Source organism: Pagrus pagrus, assembly GCF_965226575.1.
Source record: "Pagrus pagrus genome assembly, chromosome: 3".
In the NCBI taxonomy this organism is placed as follows: Eukaryota; Metazoa; Chordata; class Actinopteri; order Spariformes; family Sparidae; genus Pagrus; species Pagrus pagrus.
In genome coordinates, this window is record NC_140187.1 from 21,000,635 (window position 1) to 21,017,262 (window position 16,628).

The window sequence follows — 16,628 nt, forward strand, 5'->3', positions numbered from 1 at the left end:
TTTTAGTTGGACACAGGTATTGGGACTTTCTCATTCATCATCCATTCTCTTGTCTTTCTTACCACAGAGGTACCTGCAGCGTCACTGCCTCACCGGAACAACCTTTGACCTGCCAACTGGTCCTCCTCTCCCAGTTTGTTTGATTTTATCTTCAATATATTGAGATTGCACTGGGTCAGCTTAACCTTATCTATGTTTGACTATGCTTCATGTACCTCAGCCTCCAGTAAGCAACAAAATGAGCTCACAGTTCATTTTCATTATGTTATTTAACAGCTTGATGAAACAACTTGCTGCCTCTTGTAAACAGCACAACAATGGCACTCTGCTCAGCTCATCTTTAATGTTAAGGTCTCCAGTAACACTTCATCACCATGCATGCGAGTGTTGGGAGTTCACATGTAATATTTGGAGCCTGAGCTGAGGCTTAGAGAGAGCCGCAGTATTTAGAGAAAGTGTTGGCTTGTTTCAGAGGGTACAACAAATCAAACAAGTGCGCGCGCCTGTTGCGCTTGTGTGTGTGCGCACACGCGCGAGGCGGTGCCACTATCTGTAATTATGTCGCTAAAAGCTCCTCCTCCGCCCATCCTTAATCCCTTATATCCGCTAATACCGCGGCAGACATTTACCCACAAGCAGCAGCTGCCGACAACCAGCAAAGTTCCGTGTTGTGGAGCTCCGGACTGCTTTTTATTCACCTGCTGCTGAAGTCTGAGGAGAGACGAAGGTAAGAAGGCTCAGGTGTCCAGTCCTCCTCCTGTCTGCTGACTGAACACCTGTAGAGAGCAGAATGAATGAAGAAGTCGTTTCTGTCAGGTAGTCAGGTACCCTAACTTTAAATTATAATCCTGTCTGATGGATGAGCCCTTTAAAATCTGGATGTTAATTGATCATTTCTGATCTGCTTCTCTGGATGCCCTGTGCCTGCTGATTAAGCTGGTTGGATATTACAAAGTGTCCTTTATGGGATGTGCAGAGAGCACAACTGCACACAATTACCAGCTCAATCAACTCTATAAAGGCTGGAGTTTAATCTGTTTCATTTCCTGGTGGTGACAGTTGATTGCCCATCACTGGAGGCTGAAACTTTGCAACACACATGTTGTAATCACTTGTGGGCGCCTTCTCATCATGTCACACATTGTTACAAACCTCTGATCCTTTTCTAAAAGTGTGAATCTGCATGATAGAAATGTCTTAAACTCATTAAATATGGTACAGTAGGTCTAATTTCAACCCAAGATTATCTTAAAATCTGAAACCAGACACTGTGGTTGATCAGTCTATGAAGAGAGGTGTGTTTTTGATGTACTGCTGCTGTGTGCAGTCGAAGGAATGGAGGCAAACCAGTTCACGTGAGTCACCCACACAACAGCGGGTGACCTAAGACATACCTCCTTGTTTCTGAGGCTTGTCTGGAGGTTCATGGTTAAGTTGTTCTCCCTGTGACAGCTTTCTTTTTGCTTATTCAGCTGATCGGCATGGCCTCGTCCGACGACACAGAGGGGACTCTGACTCCCGTCGATTTCATCCAGCTGCAGCAGTACATGGAGTGTAAGTCTCACCTTCTCACTTACTTCTACAATGCTTAGTATTTCTGGCATCTCAATACTGCATGTAAAACATAAAGAGACCATCTGACTTCTGTAGCTCAGGCTGTCCTGGCTGTGTTGTCGGGAAAAGCAAAGAAAGTATCTATCTTTGGGAAATCAAAGTTCAAATGAAAGCCTGACTGATATATTGGTTGAGGAATATGATCAGCTGATATTGGTCTATCACAGTTATATCGACCTAAATGTTACCCGATACGCGCTGATATGAAAACTTTGACAGCGTCAGTCACTTTAGGCAACAAGGTTTATTGTTAAAATGTAAAATATCGCGCCTCTGTTACATATCTTTGTCATTTAGGGATCATTGCAAAAATCTGTTCATATTGGCCGATGTATTGCTGTGGTGATTCCAGTATTGGTCAGGAGGTGTGCAACTGCCTTTTTATCCGTTTATGACTGAAATCATGGATATAAACAGTACTGATTTGTACTGGTGTAATGAAACTACAAGTGCATTAACTTAAGTACACTTTTGAAGTACTCCTACTTTACTTAAGCATTTTCATTTTACCTTACTGTATACCTCTGCTACTCTACATCCACCTGACAGCTACAAGTTACTTTGCTGATGAAAATTTTAATTACGAAACATATAATCGGCTGATAAAATGTGACACAGTGTTCCAGATTAAAGCACCCACCTGCATATAATGTAATAAAAAATTAGTTCCAGGTGGAACTGCAACAGTAAAATACTACTTCCACATTAATACAACAGTAACAATAGTTCAATTTTTTAATGTAATATATTTTATTCTTATATTTCACCTTTATTTTACCAGTAAGCCCCATTTAGGTCAAGATCTCCTTCACAAGCGCGATCAGTCCGAGGTATCAGCTGTACAAAATCACAACATCATAAAATGCAACATTTAAAACACAATATACAAAAATCCACAATAAAACAGGAGAACAGGTGATCAAATAAAGTGGCCTCTCATGAAAAACAACCACGTGCCTCCTTCACCACATTCCTACCGATGCCCTTAAATTCATCAGTAGATATATATGTGTGTCTGATCTCAGATCTCTTTGCCAGTTATTCCATGACCAAGGTGCACAGTATGAACATCTGTCAAACCCTGTAGGGGCAATAAAAAGCAGCCACTTGGATGAGCGTCGCTGGCAGCTCACAGAGCTTAGACAAATGTAATTTAGAAGTTTACCCAGCATGGCTTTATAGATATAGACATACCACTGCTGTTGTCTCTGAGGGGTCACTGATGTCCTCCCAAGTCGTAAAGAATGCAATGGTGACTAAGAGGCTTTGCTTTTGTAATAAAACATATAGATGCATTGTACACTGAGTCATGACTATGACTGTGGTGTTGAATGCAGGACCTTTACCTGTGTTCCTACACACTTTTATGCTACTTTTACTTCAGTTAAAAGATCTAAATACTTTGTCCACCTTTGACAGTTTCTAACAATAATGATCAGGAGAAGTTGTGATGAACTGAACACGCAATAGTTGGATCCAAGAGTTATGGAGGTAGAGGAAAGAACAAAGACAAGTAAATACAACTGAAGATGAGAAGAACAAGAGTTCATTCACTTAAATCAATCAAAAATATTATTTTTCATTCTTTCAGTTTGTACTGTGTGTCCAGCCGGGGAGAGTAAAGGAAAGTAAAATGCTGAAAGAATGAGGATGGTGAATTGTACTTCTGTGTGCTAAATGTATTGAAACTGAAAGATTAAATCTGACTAACGTGTCCAAACGTTCTTCCTGCTGAGGGATCACTGATTTACTTCCATGTGTTTCCACTTACTTCAAACTTGAGAATCTCTCCTTTGGGAGATCAGTCACTTCTCACTAAAAGGGAAAGCAGCAGTCGTCACTAAGCATCAGACGTCAGCATCGTAACATAAACGACTGAGGAGGTTCCTCATATTCACGCACCATCAATGCAGAAAAACCATCCATTATGTTTCTCTCGAGGGTCGTTCAGCATCAACACAATAGAGCTAAAACCAAAAACAACACGTCCTAAATGTGAGTGCATGCTTACAGAATTTGATAGACCTGTTGACAGGAAGCTAAAAGTGTTACGAGGCTAAAAATGTTCTGTGTACACTCAGAGGCTTTGAAAGAAAATGAAATGGGTGTGTAGGCTTTTAGTGTCCGGTGGGTGAAGGGTGGGGGTGGGGGTGGGGGGGAGTATTTGCACTGTTGGATAATGGATGAATAATTACACCCGCTCCTCTCTGGACCTGAGAACAGCACCGCTGTGTGTGTTACCTCTGACAGCAGGGTACATACAGTGCGTCCATGTCCACAATTAGTGATGATCTGACATTTGCTTCCTGTTTTAGCACTCAGGAGCCATGTAATTAATGTGTGGGACAAATAGGCAAATAGCTGAATGGTTACTAAGCTCCTCTCTCCTCAGTTTGAACATTTTTTAATCAGTCCATTGGAACATTTTAGCCTTTTCTTATGTTGTTGTTGATTGTTGATTCACTTTCTGACCTCTCTTTGCAGACAGCACTTTGAGTGTGAAGGATGTGATTAAGGAGTTTCACCCCGGGGGTCGGCTGGCTCAGCACAGCTTTGGAGAAGTGAGTCATGCACCAGTTCTTTTTCGGGACAAAGATACACGTGATGACACTTTATTTTGGAGGGCAGTAATTTCCCGTTTCTTCTGTATACATTTTGTGGGAAGTTTATGGAAAAGTACTATTAATTTGGTTTTAATTAAAGCTGAAAGACTAATCAAAAGACAGTCTTCTGTAAAACCCAAGTTTATAAGTTTATTATTTGTTTAATATTGGAAACTTCTACTCTATTCTTATCTTATGCACTCAGTTACATCAGCTGTTATATGGGAAACTATCGAGAAATTATCCCAGTAAAATGACATTATTATTGTGAGTCTCCTGACAATGACTCTCATGTCTTTCCACAGTGCGTCGATGCGCAGGGCTTCTGTCTCTTTCTGAAGACCTACCTAGAGGTGGACGACTTCCCTGCAGATTTCTGCCAACGCCTTTTTTGCTATTTTCAGCGTGTAGAGCAGGATGGAGCCGCAAAGAGCACTCTGCCTAAAGGAGGTACATTACTTTGAAAAACTCATCTACTTGTTTACAGCATTAAAAGAAAAGCACTGAGCTTGAGAGTATTTGCTTTTATACTGCAGAACTACAAAAAATCATGCCGTTTATCAAAAGGTTCTGTCCATTTCTTCGTTTTTATTCAGGTGGTGTTTTTCTTCGTGATGTGTCCTGTTACTTCTCAGTGCTGGAGGAAAGACAGCCCCGAGAGAAGCTCGAATGTTGGTTTAATCGACCTTTTACACCATTTCTGAGAAATGTTTATTATTGTACAGCTGCACTGAATGAATGCTTGTTCAATGGTTTGATTACTGACTGACTTTGTTTTGTTTCTAGTTACATTCAAACTTTACGATAAAGACAACAACGGACTCCTCGACAGCTCTGTAAGTTACTCAAGATCCCTCATAAGTTACTCAAACTGCTCTGTTTGTTTTCAGTAACATACAGGATTTCAGAGATGGGAAGTTCTTCTGGTTTTTATCTGATACTTTGACTGATAACTGGATATTTGGATTTGATATTTGAGTATTTTCTACTACTTTATACTTCCACTCCACAACATTTTCAAGGAAAATGTGGTACTGTTACTCTTCTACATTGTTTGGATAGCTTAAGTTACTAGTACTTTGCAGATTACATACTGCATCAGAGCCATAGCATCACATTTTTAAATTTATTTATTTTATTAGTAATCGGTTTACAAAAGCACTGATTCTGATAATCAGTAAAATGCTGAACATTGGATGCGATAATAGGCTACAGTATTTTGCACATTAATTTTAAGATGGTTAAGGTTGCACCAGTATCCACTCTGAATGTAAACCTTGTTGTCTCTCCATCAGGAGGTGGATCGTATAATCACCCAGATGATGCGAGCTGCTGATTACCTGGGCTGGGACGTGACTGAACTCAGACCAGTATGAGTCTCTTTATGTCTTCTTAATTTTTAAGCTTGTACAGGATTTTTATTATTATTTTTTTTTAAAGAGAAAAAAAGATGGTGTCTATACAGGAGCTGGATGATAAATAACCAGCAGATGTTTTTGTAATTGGACAGGTGCTCAAAGACATGATGACTGCCATCGATGTGGACGACAGTGGGACCGTCACTCTGGAGGAATGGGTGAAAGGAGGCATGAACAATGTGCCTTTACTTGTTCTGCTTGGACTGAAGGTCACAGAGCAAACATTTGACTTCACTTCATAACCGACATCAGTGTGATCTTCCTGTTTTTCTTTTCTTTCATCCTTTGAAACGTTTTCTCTCGCCCTCGCCCACAGATGACAGAGAGAGATGGGCAGCACATTTGGAGTATGAAGCACTTTAACAAGCCGACCTACTGTAGCGTGTGTCACAGCATGCTGCTCGGCCTCGGGAAGCAGGGACTCTGCTGCAACTGTAAGCCCTCACACCCGCCATCAGGGGGCAGCCACGCGCCTCACACACAGTACTGGTGAAGCGGAGGCGTCCCATCTTTTGAGAAAGTGCTTCAGTTTAAGCAGTCTCTTATCTTATCTGAGGAATTTCTCAGAGAGAGTTTAACTGATTTGGAGTACAGGACAACATCAAATCCAAGACTGACGCTGTCTGAAGAATTAGTTTCATCTTATAATTGACTGTTGATCTTTAATACGACCATTTTGAAGAAGGCAGGGTAGTTGAAAAGGTTTTTATGACAAGAGATCTGCAGCCTGTTTGATTTTGACAGACTTGGCATCAAAAACTGATCTGCATCTTGTTGTGACTTAACTCTCAAAATGAGAAACATTTTCTCAAAACCTGAGCTAAATTAATGCAAATCAGGTTATCTTGATACATCAGCAGTTACTGTGTACTTAACTAAGATTGACTGAAAATCAACATTATTTTTAAGACAAATTACTGTAATATGAGCAGCAGCAGAAATGTTTGGTGTTTCAGTTCATATCAACAAAGAACAAAATAATTTATTCCAGTTTTAAATGGCAGATAAACTCAGATTTGTCTTGAACTCATTAATCTCTGTCATTTTTTCTTCTTCAGGTTGCAAGTACACCGTCCACAGTCAGTGTGCCAACAAGAATCCTGAGGCCTGTGCTCGTACCTTCGTCAAATCTAAAAAGGAGATTGGTGTAAGGAGCGTCATTCGTATAACCTCATGTTGATTTGGTTTTCAAACTTACATTTTCAGGAGTTTTTGACTTTTGAAGTCTGGTGATATTCTATAGTTTTGTTATTATCAGACAAGACGATACACATGAAAAGACCAAAATCAACAATGCATTAGTCCGCCTCTCAGTTCTTACATCACATCGTTTCAAATAAAATTGGGATACTGGGGCTTCTGGATACTTGGATTAGGTAAGCCAAGCTTTTTTTTTTTTCATCTTCATCATCTAATTCAGTTGTCAATGCTTTAACACTGTTTTGCTGTGAAGCTCCAGAGATGTTTTGTGGACTATGAAACTTCACCCGACTTTCCATCGGCATGGGGCTGAGTGTATAATGACTGAATTTTCATTTTTGGTGAATTTATCCTTTAAAATAAAACATTCATGTATTGTCTAGTATGCATGTAAACTGAAACAAAAGAAAAAGCCAACCAGTCACAGACAATAAAAAAAGAAAAATAGAATATCACCAGACTCCTTTAAAGTCTTTTTGTCACATCAGATAAAAACTACAGTTTTCTAGGACAAGCTGATATTTGTCATGTGAATTAATTCACGTCAGTTCTCTTTTCACTGACCAAAAACCAAATGGCAGCAGCAGTAAACACATTAACAACAGGGAACATTACAGTGCATTAGTCAGTAATAACTGAGACCCATCAGTGTTTTTTTAAGTGCGGATTACAGCCAGCACATTCTGCTCCGTACATCTGTTAAAATATCCTGATTTTTGCACAAGCGTAGACAATGATCTGTTCACTGTCCTTTTCCGGTGCAGAGTCACAGCCAAAACTCACTGAATCACACTGTCTTTAATGGATCACAACACAACTGAACTGGCCAAATTATCCTCAGCTGCTCTGGAAGGTTTGAGGAGCTAGCGTGCTTTAGCATATTTGATCTGGTGATGCACGTCAGCCTGTCGATGGTTATCCAAAAAGTCATAAATCTGAGGCCTTCTGAATCTGACTCTTAATAATACTTATCTGAAGGAGATAAGAGAGTGATGTGTTACACCTTTTCACCTCTCTTTCCTGCTCCTCTGTGTCTCAGGTAGCGGCTCACGACTGGATCAGAGCTGACTGTAACTCCACCAAGTGTCACGTCTGCCACAAGAAGATCAAAACTTTAGCGGGCAGACATTGTGTGTGGTGTCAGGAGATGGTGAGGACTGTGTTTGTTTGTGTGGACATTAACGAATGCATTAGAGGGAGGATGTTCACTGAGTCTTGTCTCTCTTTAAGCGCCACGATGAGTGTCTTTTATCCGGCTTATCGACCTGTGATTGTGGGCCACTGAGAGATCATATACTGCCTCCATGGGCCATATATGCCGTCTCAAAGGTAAAATGAAAAGAAAACCAAAAAAACACCAACACACTCTAGTAGATTTTTTGATTTTTTTCAGATTATTGTGAGTTAATTGTCTGTTGTTTCCTGCAGGAGGAGGACACCAGCTTGTTAAATGTCACTCCTGATGGCCATGTCCTGCAGGTCTGCTGTTATTAAATCGTCCTACACACTTTTATTCCTTTTCCAACTGTACACCCATGTGTTTTCCCTGTGAGGTCTCTTTCAAGTTGTCTGCGCAAACCACCATCTGCATATCACCGCTTTTGGGAGAATCTCCAAATTTCATGATTCGTCATCTTTAAAAGGACTGTTCTAGTGGGTTTGTTGGTTCGGATCAGTGTGTTGGATGAAGTCATTGTGACTTCCGCTTCTTCAGGGACATACCCACTGATCCAGTGTTTAAAGGTCCATTGTGTCGGATTTATTGGCCTCTAACAATGAGAACATGACTCATCTTAAAGGTGCAATATGTAAGAATTGGCCAGCTGTCTAATTCTACTCCAAACAAAAAGGGGGCAGCATGTCAGGAGAGTACCTTGTAACGGCTGCTAACTGTTTCCTCTAGCGGTCCGGACTGGGAGCTCATTTCTAATAGTAGAGCCTCCTAAATCCTACACACTGGACCTTTAAGTTGAAAGGACCACACATTCACCTTATATGAGGTTGAAAAGCGGCTGTTGTTTTGTTACATACCTCCTTTTATAAAGAGCAACATCTGGCAGGAGCTTCAAATCATGTTGGTTTCAATCTATTGCAACAATAACAAGTTGTCATGGCAGACTAAAAAGATTAGAGAGACACTTCTCTTTAAAATATGAGTTTAAGTACATTTTTGAACATTCACTGCCAACATGTTTCTGTTGAATATTCCCAAAATGTAAATATCTATCCTGGAGATTACAGTTTATCATTATAATGTTTAAATATTAAAAAAAGCAACGTTTTTTTAGTGCGAGATAGGACGCAAACATGAAACACAAAAAACATAAAACCAAAATCTTATTTATATAACTCCCAGCATGTGTCCTTATCTCCTAACATAGTATAAATGTGTTTTTTCAGATGAGTTACATAATCAATCGGATCTTTATCTTTTTCTTCAGATTGTTCCGATTCCAGACACCCACCCTCTGCTGGTGTTTGTAAACCCAAAAAGTGGCGGAAAGCAGGGTGAACGGTAAGCAGCTTTAAATATATGCTTCATGTGCAGTACTGCTGAAAAAAATGTGTACACTTTTAGATGTTTTCCTCCTCAGTTACACTAAAATTATGATGTTTTGCAGACCATTGTTGTGCAGTACGTGTTGGGATACCAATTTTATTGTTGGTAATTTATTGTTAAAAATATTATTGACTGATAACCTATGATTCCTCCTCATAAACCTTTCTTTTACGCATGTTTAAGAGTAATCGATTGATTTTTATGTCACTTTAACAATGTGAATATGGGCCCTCTCATGTTCTTTCCGCCTGGATGTGTTGATTAGTGTGTGTTGTGTTTTCCACAGAGTGCTCAGGAAGTTTCAGTACCTGCTGAACCCGCGTCAAATCTACAACCTCTCCAACGGAGGTCCTGCACCAGGGTACAGCAGACTTTCACCACTATGAGACTTAAATTGGATTGTATGCTTCATTTGTTTCTTCACATTAATGTTGTCATTGTTTCTACAGACTACACTTCTTTCGCAATCTGCACCAGTACAGGATCTTGGCTTGTGGAGGAGATGGAACTGTCGGGTGGCTCCTGGATGCTATAGGTACTTTAGGTCATTTCTTTTCAGAGGTTTATTGAGATAATAATCACTAAGGTTAAAGAAATGTACCTGTGATTTCAGACAAAGAAGACCTCCAGGTGCGTCCTCCAGTCGCTGTCCTGCCTCTGGGCACTGGGAATGACCTGGCTCGCTGTCTACGCTGGGGAGGAGGTAGAGCCAGCAACACATTACTTCAACCATCACTGAGGTATTCGCACCGCCACTGGAGACTTAATTAATACAGATTTTCTGCTTCTTTTTAATCCCACAAAAGGCTACGAAGGAACGGGCTTGAGAGAGATCCTGAAGGAGGTCGAAGCTAGCGAACTGGTTCTCATGGACCGCTGGCGCATCCAGGTGATACCGGAAGACCCCCAAGAGGCAGGAGACCCTGTGCCCTACGAGATCATCAACAACTACTTCTCTATTGGAGTGGTGAGTCACCACCTCTGCAGGGAGGAATAATAACATCTCACATGTTGATTGCCTAAAAAATTAGTTAAAGGAATAATTTGGTTTTTTTTTAAGTGGGTTTGCAATGGGTACTTAGTCAGTCATAATAAGTGTGCTACCTACAGTCGATGGCCGTGGCAGCAGAAGAACTACCATATAAAGCTAGTGCTGCTGTAGACTATCCTCTCTTTAAAACCACCAGACTGCTTTTACAAAAACAATAATTGAACCTCACAAAACACGTGAGTTGCTGGTTAGCCGCTGCCTCAATTGGTTAGTTAGTTTGTTTTATTGAATGATTTCTGTGTTTGAAAGGGTTAGTCCTGACACACGTAGTCGCTCCATAACTCAAACAAACTAACCTATTCAGGCAGCGGTAGACCAGCAACTCTTGTGTTCTGTTCTTTTTGTCAAAGGAGTCTGGTGGCTCTGAAGAAGTGTTTTTGTGATATACCGGTATTGACGATAACCATGATATTTAAAAATGAAATACTCTTGTATCATTTCAGTTGCTTCCTGTTTTCACTTTGTAGGTGGTGGTAAAGCACCATAACGCCACCTCCCTACCCTTGTGTATTAAGTGTAATTAATTTGTCAAAAAGGAGACAAAACACACAATAAACAAAGTTGAATTTGACTTTTTGGATTTTCAATAGACATCGCAATAATATTGTTATTATAAGTTTGTTAGGATGTTTATCATGTAGTGAAATTCCTTCTTTGAAGAGAGCATTGATGGATATAAAGATCTCAGTTTCCCTTCAGAAAGGGCTGTCTCACGGCAAGGTAAAGCAGTAAAATTATTCTCAAAATAGTGTTCATTTAAACTAAAGATTTCTTTTTTGGCTGGCTGGGATATTTTTTTCTGTGACCGTCGTTCAAAGCAGTACAGTGCTTAGCTTCCTACACTGGTATTCCTGCTGGGGTGCACCAACCGCCTTCTACTGTAGGCAATACACTGACTACGGAGGAGTACTTTATACAACCCCACTGCAAAAAAACAGAACTATCCCTTTAATATGATTGCCTGTGTTTCCATGTGTGCAGGACGCCTCTATTGCTCATCGCTTCCACTCCATGAGAGAGAAACACCCCCAGAGGTTCAACAGCAGGTGAAGATTCACACTAACTGAGTGAACCAAAACTGTTTCCTAGTGAAGCAGAGTTTATAATCAATAACGTTTTTGTTCTCTGTTGTTTTTAAGAATGAAGAACAAACTTTGGTATTTTGAGTTTGCCACTTCTGAGACCATCTCCGCCTCCTGCAAGAATCTGACGGACTCATTTATGATTGAGGTTTGAATTTTGAACACCAAAACGGATCATCCGACGCTCACATGATGGCTAAAGTTTCTTCAGCTCTGTACACAGAAAACAATTGTTGTTTTGCTTCTACCAGTGTTGTGGGAGAACTCTGGACCTGAGCGGCATGTCTCTGGAAGGCATAGCTGTCCTCAACATACCCAGCATGCACGGAGGCTCCAACCTCTGGGGCGAGTCCAAAAAGCCTGAGGGTGTGCCAAACGTGGAGTCCAGTGAAGTCATCACTGACCCTGAACTGCTGAAAACAATCTCACAAGGTGCATGATCTAACATGTCATTTTTAGTGTCCAAATGTTGTCAATAAGCCCTTCCTGCCTTCTTGCATGTGGTTGTCATCAGCTTATTTGAATTGGATCTGTGCATGTTGTTGCTCCACAGATATAAGTGATAAGCGCATGGAGGTGGTGGGACTGGAAGGAGTTATAGAGATGGGGCAGATCTACACTGGACTGAAGAGCGCCGGGCACAGACTGGCACAGACTTCCCAAATCACCATCAGGTTCTGTATTTTTACCTGCAGGTGTTGGGCTGTAACCAACGATTATTTTCATTATATTTTCACCATTAATCAATTAAATGTTTAGTCAATAAAGTGTCAAGAAATTATGAAAAATGCTCAAAACCCAAAGACTCTTCATTACTATTATAAATGACAAAGAAAAGCAACAAGTCTTCACAGTTAAGAAGCTGGAAATGACCACATAGTGAAATCATAAAATTACATTTAAGATTATAACAAAGTTGTGTGTGGCTGTGTTTTATCCCTCTCTCTGCAGTCTGCTGTCAACATACACACACCTTACATAACGCTCACACACAGTATAAACAGTAGAGCCTAATTAAATCTCACTGTCTCTCCTCCCTCTGTGCAGGACTATCAAAGCCCTGCCCATGCAGATCGATGGGGAGCCCTGGATGCAGCCTCCATGTACCGTAAGTGTTATTAACCGGTCTAATCCAATGCCTCAACTTAAGAATCAGATATTACATATTAGATTCAATAACGCAAGTGGTTACAGTGTTGCACGGTGCAGCTTAGTTGAGTTCATTCATACATTTATTTGAATACTGTAGCTGAGACACGTCACTTCTACAGTAAAGCAAAACATCCACCAGCCTCCTTAACACACACACACAAAATCAAAAACAGCTGCCAGGTGAGATAATAAATACTCTGCTCTCATTGATAAATATTGGTCTGAAATAAATTATCTGAACTCTGTACAACTGTCTCAACAAAAACTGAACATTGCAACCTTCATGAAGTGAGGATTTGTTGCACGTCTGTTGTATTGAAGTGCATTAGTTTTAGCTACATGCACCTTATAAACTGTCAGCTTAGTGTCTGGAGCCAGTGAACTCTTCATTACTCACTGATTCAGCATCTGACGTCATTTAAAGCCAGGTAGGATTGACTGCTCACGCTGAGGGTGGATACTGGAGCTGGGCCAGAGAGAGCTGCTGTAACACAGGAAGTGACGTGTCTTCAAAAGTAAAAGCACACATTTAGTTTATTTTAGGACAAAGGGAAGAACCGATATTTATTCCTCCTCCTATGTATAATTTTGCTCTTATTGAATGTAAAAGGCTGCATTCCCTGTCATGCTGCTTCCTCTTTTTGTTTTTTAAGCTTGTTTACATATTGCTGTTGTTTGAGTTTGTTGTTTGTTGATAAAGTTGAGGGGATGAAAGAAAAAAGATAAAGGGAACAATCTTGCTCTAACTAAGGGCAGTATTTGTTTCACCAGACAATTTGGAAGGATTGATCATTTATCAGAGTTTTTTGAGTAACTTATCAATTGCAATGTGCTGATCAGATCAATTTAAATGAATGTGAACACAAATATAAACTTCTTTTTTTATTCATCATAGATCCACATAACTCACAAGAACCAGGCCAACATGCTGATGGCTGCAGCAACAAAACCATCTGGCTTCTTTCATCTCAAGTAGATTTTATGTTTCCACTGCGTCGTCCATCACAGCAGACCACCTATATTATTCTGAAAATGATGCCGGATGAGTATTTAAAAGAGATGATCCATCACTGAGTGTGTAATTGTATGTTTTTATTGTTAAGTATTAGTGTGTATGTATATTTACATTATGTCAGACACTGCTGGCAGAGACCACACTGACTGCCCAAATCGAAAGTGCACGCTCAGTCTGATCGCTATTGTGTGCCAACTAAATGTAACGCATTCATATTTTGTTATTGTAAATATAAGAGCAGAGCATGTTGTGTTTCAACAGTATATGGATAAAGTATATAGTTGCTTATTTTGTGTCATGATAGCTTGTAACTTAGAGTAGTGTCTTGTTTCACGTGTACTTCCTGATGCAACTGGTGATGAACCGGCTTCGTTCAGCCTTCAGAAGCTCACTAACCTTGTCCAACAACACTTCCCTAGCTGTATGTTCTCCTGCCCGTTAATGTCAGTGTTCATCCAACTGAAAAAAAAATGGATTTATCATGTCAGTGTTTTTAGAGTTTCTGAAATAGGTTGAAGAAATAATATGAGAAACACTAACTGGAATGTGACTGAACGTGGTTTTATAAAGATGTGCTTTTCAGTTATAAACGAGTCCTGAAAGTACTCGGCTGAGAGGCTTTGCTATAACTCCACTGACTTTAGACTCAGTAACAGCTTCCTGTTGTATTTAATACATTAAGGTGTACTAGACAAGAGTAATGTTAGTTTTCTTGGTATTGGCATCCTGTAACTCTGCTGACAATTTATGTCTTTGCATCATCTTTTAAAGGAAACATATTATGCTAATTTTTCAGGTTCGTAATTATATTTTTAGTTTTCTCATACTGTCCAGTGCTGCAGCAATGTATTCCCCCATCTGAAACACTCTGTTTTGGCTCCTGTCTCTTCAAGGACCCATTTCTGAATACCCAGTCTCCTCTGATTGGTCAGCTCACACATGCCTGAGCCAGAACCGTGTCTTTGGTCCGCTCTGTCGTGGTTTCAGCTTCCAGTTAGCTTCACTTCTACCGTGAATATAGACATAAGTTACACAAATGTGACAGCGTGTTGTAGTGATGTTACGCAGTCGCAGAGATAAAGGCAGGACTTCTGACAAGGCATTTTATACACTTCAGGAGCAGTGTTTTCTGTGGGAGAGAGGAGCTCCTGTTGGCACGGACTTTGATCTTTTAAACTTTCAAGATCTTTTACATGCACAAGAACCTAAATAAAACACTGGAAAGGAAGGGTAAAAGGAAAAAAGCGTAATAGGTCTCCTTTAAACTAGATTTTCATACTGATTAAGACATGGTCATGCAAATAACATATAAATGTTATGTGACAGGAGAAATGTTTGAAAAATATGCTAAGCTTATGAGATTTTGTTTCAGTGATCTGCGTAATGTGTCAAATTTTCAGTGTACTTGTATACACATGGCATGCTTTTATGTTCATTTATTTTCTTGTCTAAATGTAAAATTGTGTAATTGTCTTTCGCATGTGTGTCTTGACAATGCTGAACAGTCATGAGGCTCATTTAGCATCACGCTGACAACATTTATTGAATTGTCCTCAGACTACCTGGTGAATGGACAGATAAAGGAAATGATTACAGTCTGTTGCCCCAATACAAGTTTTTGTTTAAAAAGGAATTGGATTTACATGTGTCTCGTAATAATACACCGTCTGACTTTCAAGCAGCTAAATATTAAGTTTTTAAAGGAGTTGTTACAGTGGAATGAGAAATCTTGCACTATTTTAAAGGACAAATGGCAGCATACCTTAAAGACTACGGATCTCAATCATACGCTGCTTACAGCAATGTAGAAAAATTTGCCTGTAAAAACATGTATGACATGTACTCTCATGTTTGTCTGCTATCAGCACTGAACAATGCTCATATTTCAAAGTACTGACTTGTGTATTTATTCGCAGTATTGTGTAGAAGCAGTATGACTCTACATGCAGCCCACTTATTGAAATTTTTCTTAAGTTTAGTTTCTTAAATCGCCTTAATACCACGGCATGACAGCTACAATGAGGCAGGCTTTGTGTCGGTGTGGGAGAGGAAGCAGGAGGACTAATCCAGAACTAACAGCAAAGGTTTACCGCGAGTTCAGTGTAGATGACGTGTGTGTGTGCGTGTGTGTGTCTGTGTGTGTGATGGAAGAAGGCATCAGACATAAAAAGCGACTGACACTGAGGGTTGGAGATGATGGTGGAAAGAGCAGAGAGGGGAGCTAGTGGAAATGAAAGATTAAACAAATATATTTCCATATGCACACACTGCAAATGAAAATGTAAATGCAAATGTAAACGAGAAAGTGGAATAATCTTATATTTAGAGCTGAAATCTTGTCAGACTTGTTTCGAGTATAAAAGGATTATTCAGAGACGATGAAGCAAGACTGAATTCGCTCCGGTAAAGGTCACTCGGCTTGTCAGGATCAGAAGTTTTTATCTTTGTTTGGTCAGCTTATTGTTAGACGAGCGGGACATGCTGTGAAAATATGTCTGTAGAAGACAATCAGAAATCTCATTTTACAAGCCTTCTGTCTTGAAGTCAACAATGTTTTTATGGTAACAACTGTATATTAACCAAATATACAAATATACTTGAGATTGTCATACTCAAGGAAAGAGACAGTGGTCATGCTTCAGGTGTAAATCACAAAATCAGGCTGCGGAGAAGTCGACCTCTCAACAACACCTTTCTTCTAAACACCATCACTTAAGTACAAGAAGTAAAAGTTATTTTTCTTGCATTTTACTTCAATAAAAGTGCGTAATTAATATGAGCAAGCATATACTTTCAAGTGCCAAAAATAAAAGTACTCATTGTGCGTATTGGACCACTTCAGAGCAATACTGTATATGGATGCAGGGGGCATGTCTCTCAAGTAAGATTAAATGAATTTTGATGCGACATTATGCAATTATTTTCCTGCTGTA

The 16,628-nt window shown here is 39.9% G+C and overlaps 1 protein-coding gene across 1 annotated transcript; it reads left to right on the forward strand.

The window, feature by feature from the left end:
* The first annotated feature begins 642 nt into the window (after nt 1-642).
* Nucleotides 643-15,571, forward strand: dgkab (diacylglycerol kinase, alpha b). Its single transcript, XM_084346790.1, has 24 exons — nt 643-727; nt 1,473-1,554; nt 4,099-4,175; nt 4,523-4,667; nt 4,814-4,888; nt 5,004-5,053; nt 5,513-5,587; nt 5,728-5,844; nt 5,952-6,069; nt 6,694-6,782; nt 7,875-7,985; nt 8,066-8,164; nt 8,264-8,314; nt 9,277-9,350; nt 9,682-9,756; nt 9,845-9,930; nt 10,009-10,098; nt 10,202-10,362; nt 11,428-11,492; nt 11,586-11,676; nt 11,780-11,960; nt 12,082-12,202; nt 12,576-12,636; nt 13,576-15,571. The coding sequence occupies exons 2-24, from the start codon at nt 1,482-1,484 to the stop codon at nt 13,654-13,656; spliced, it is 2,166 nt and encodes a 721-aa protein (XP_084202916.1). The 5' UTR covers nt 643-727; nt 1,473-1,481; the 3' UTR covers nt 13,657-15,571.
* Nucleotides 15,572-16,628: the final 1,057 nt, after the last annotated feature.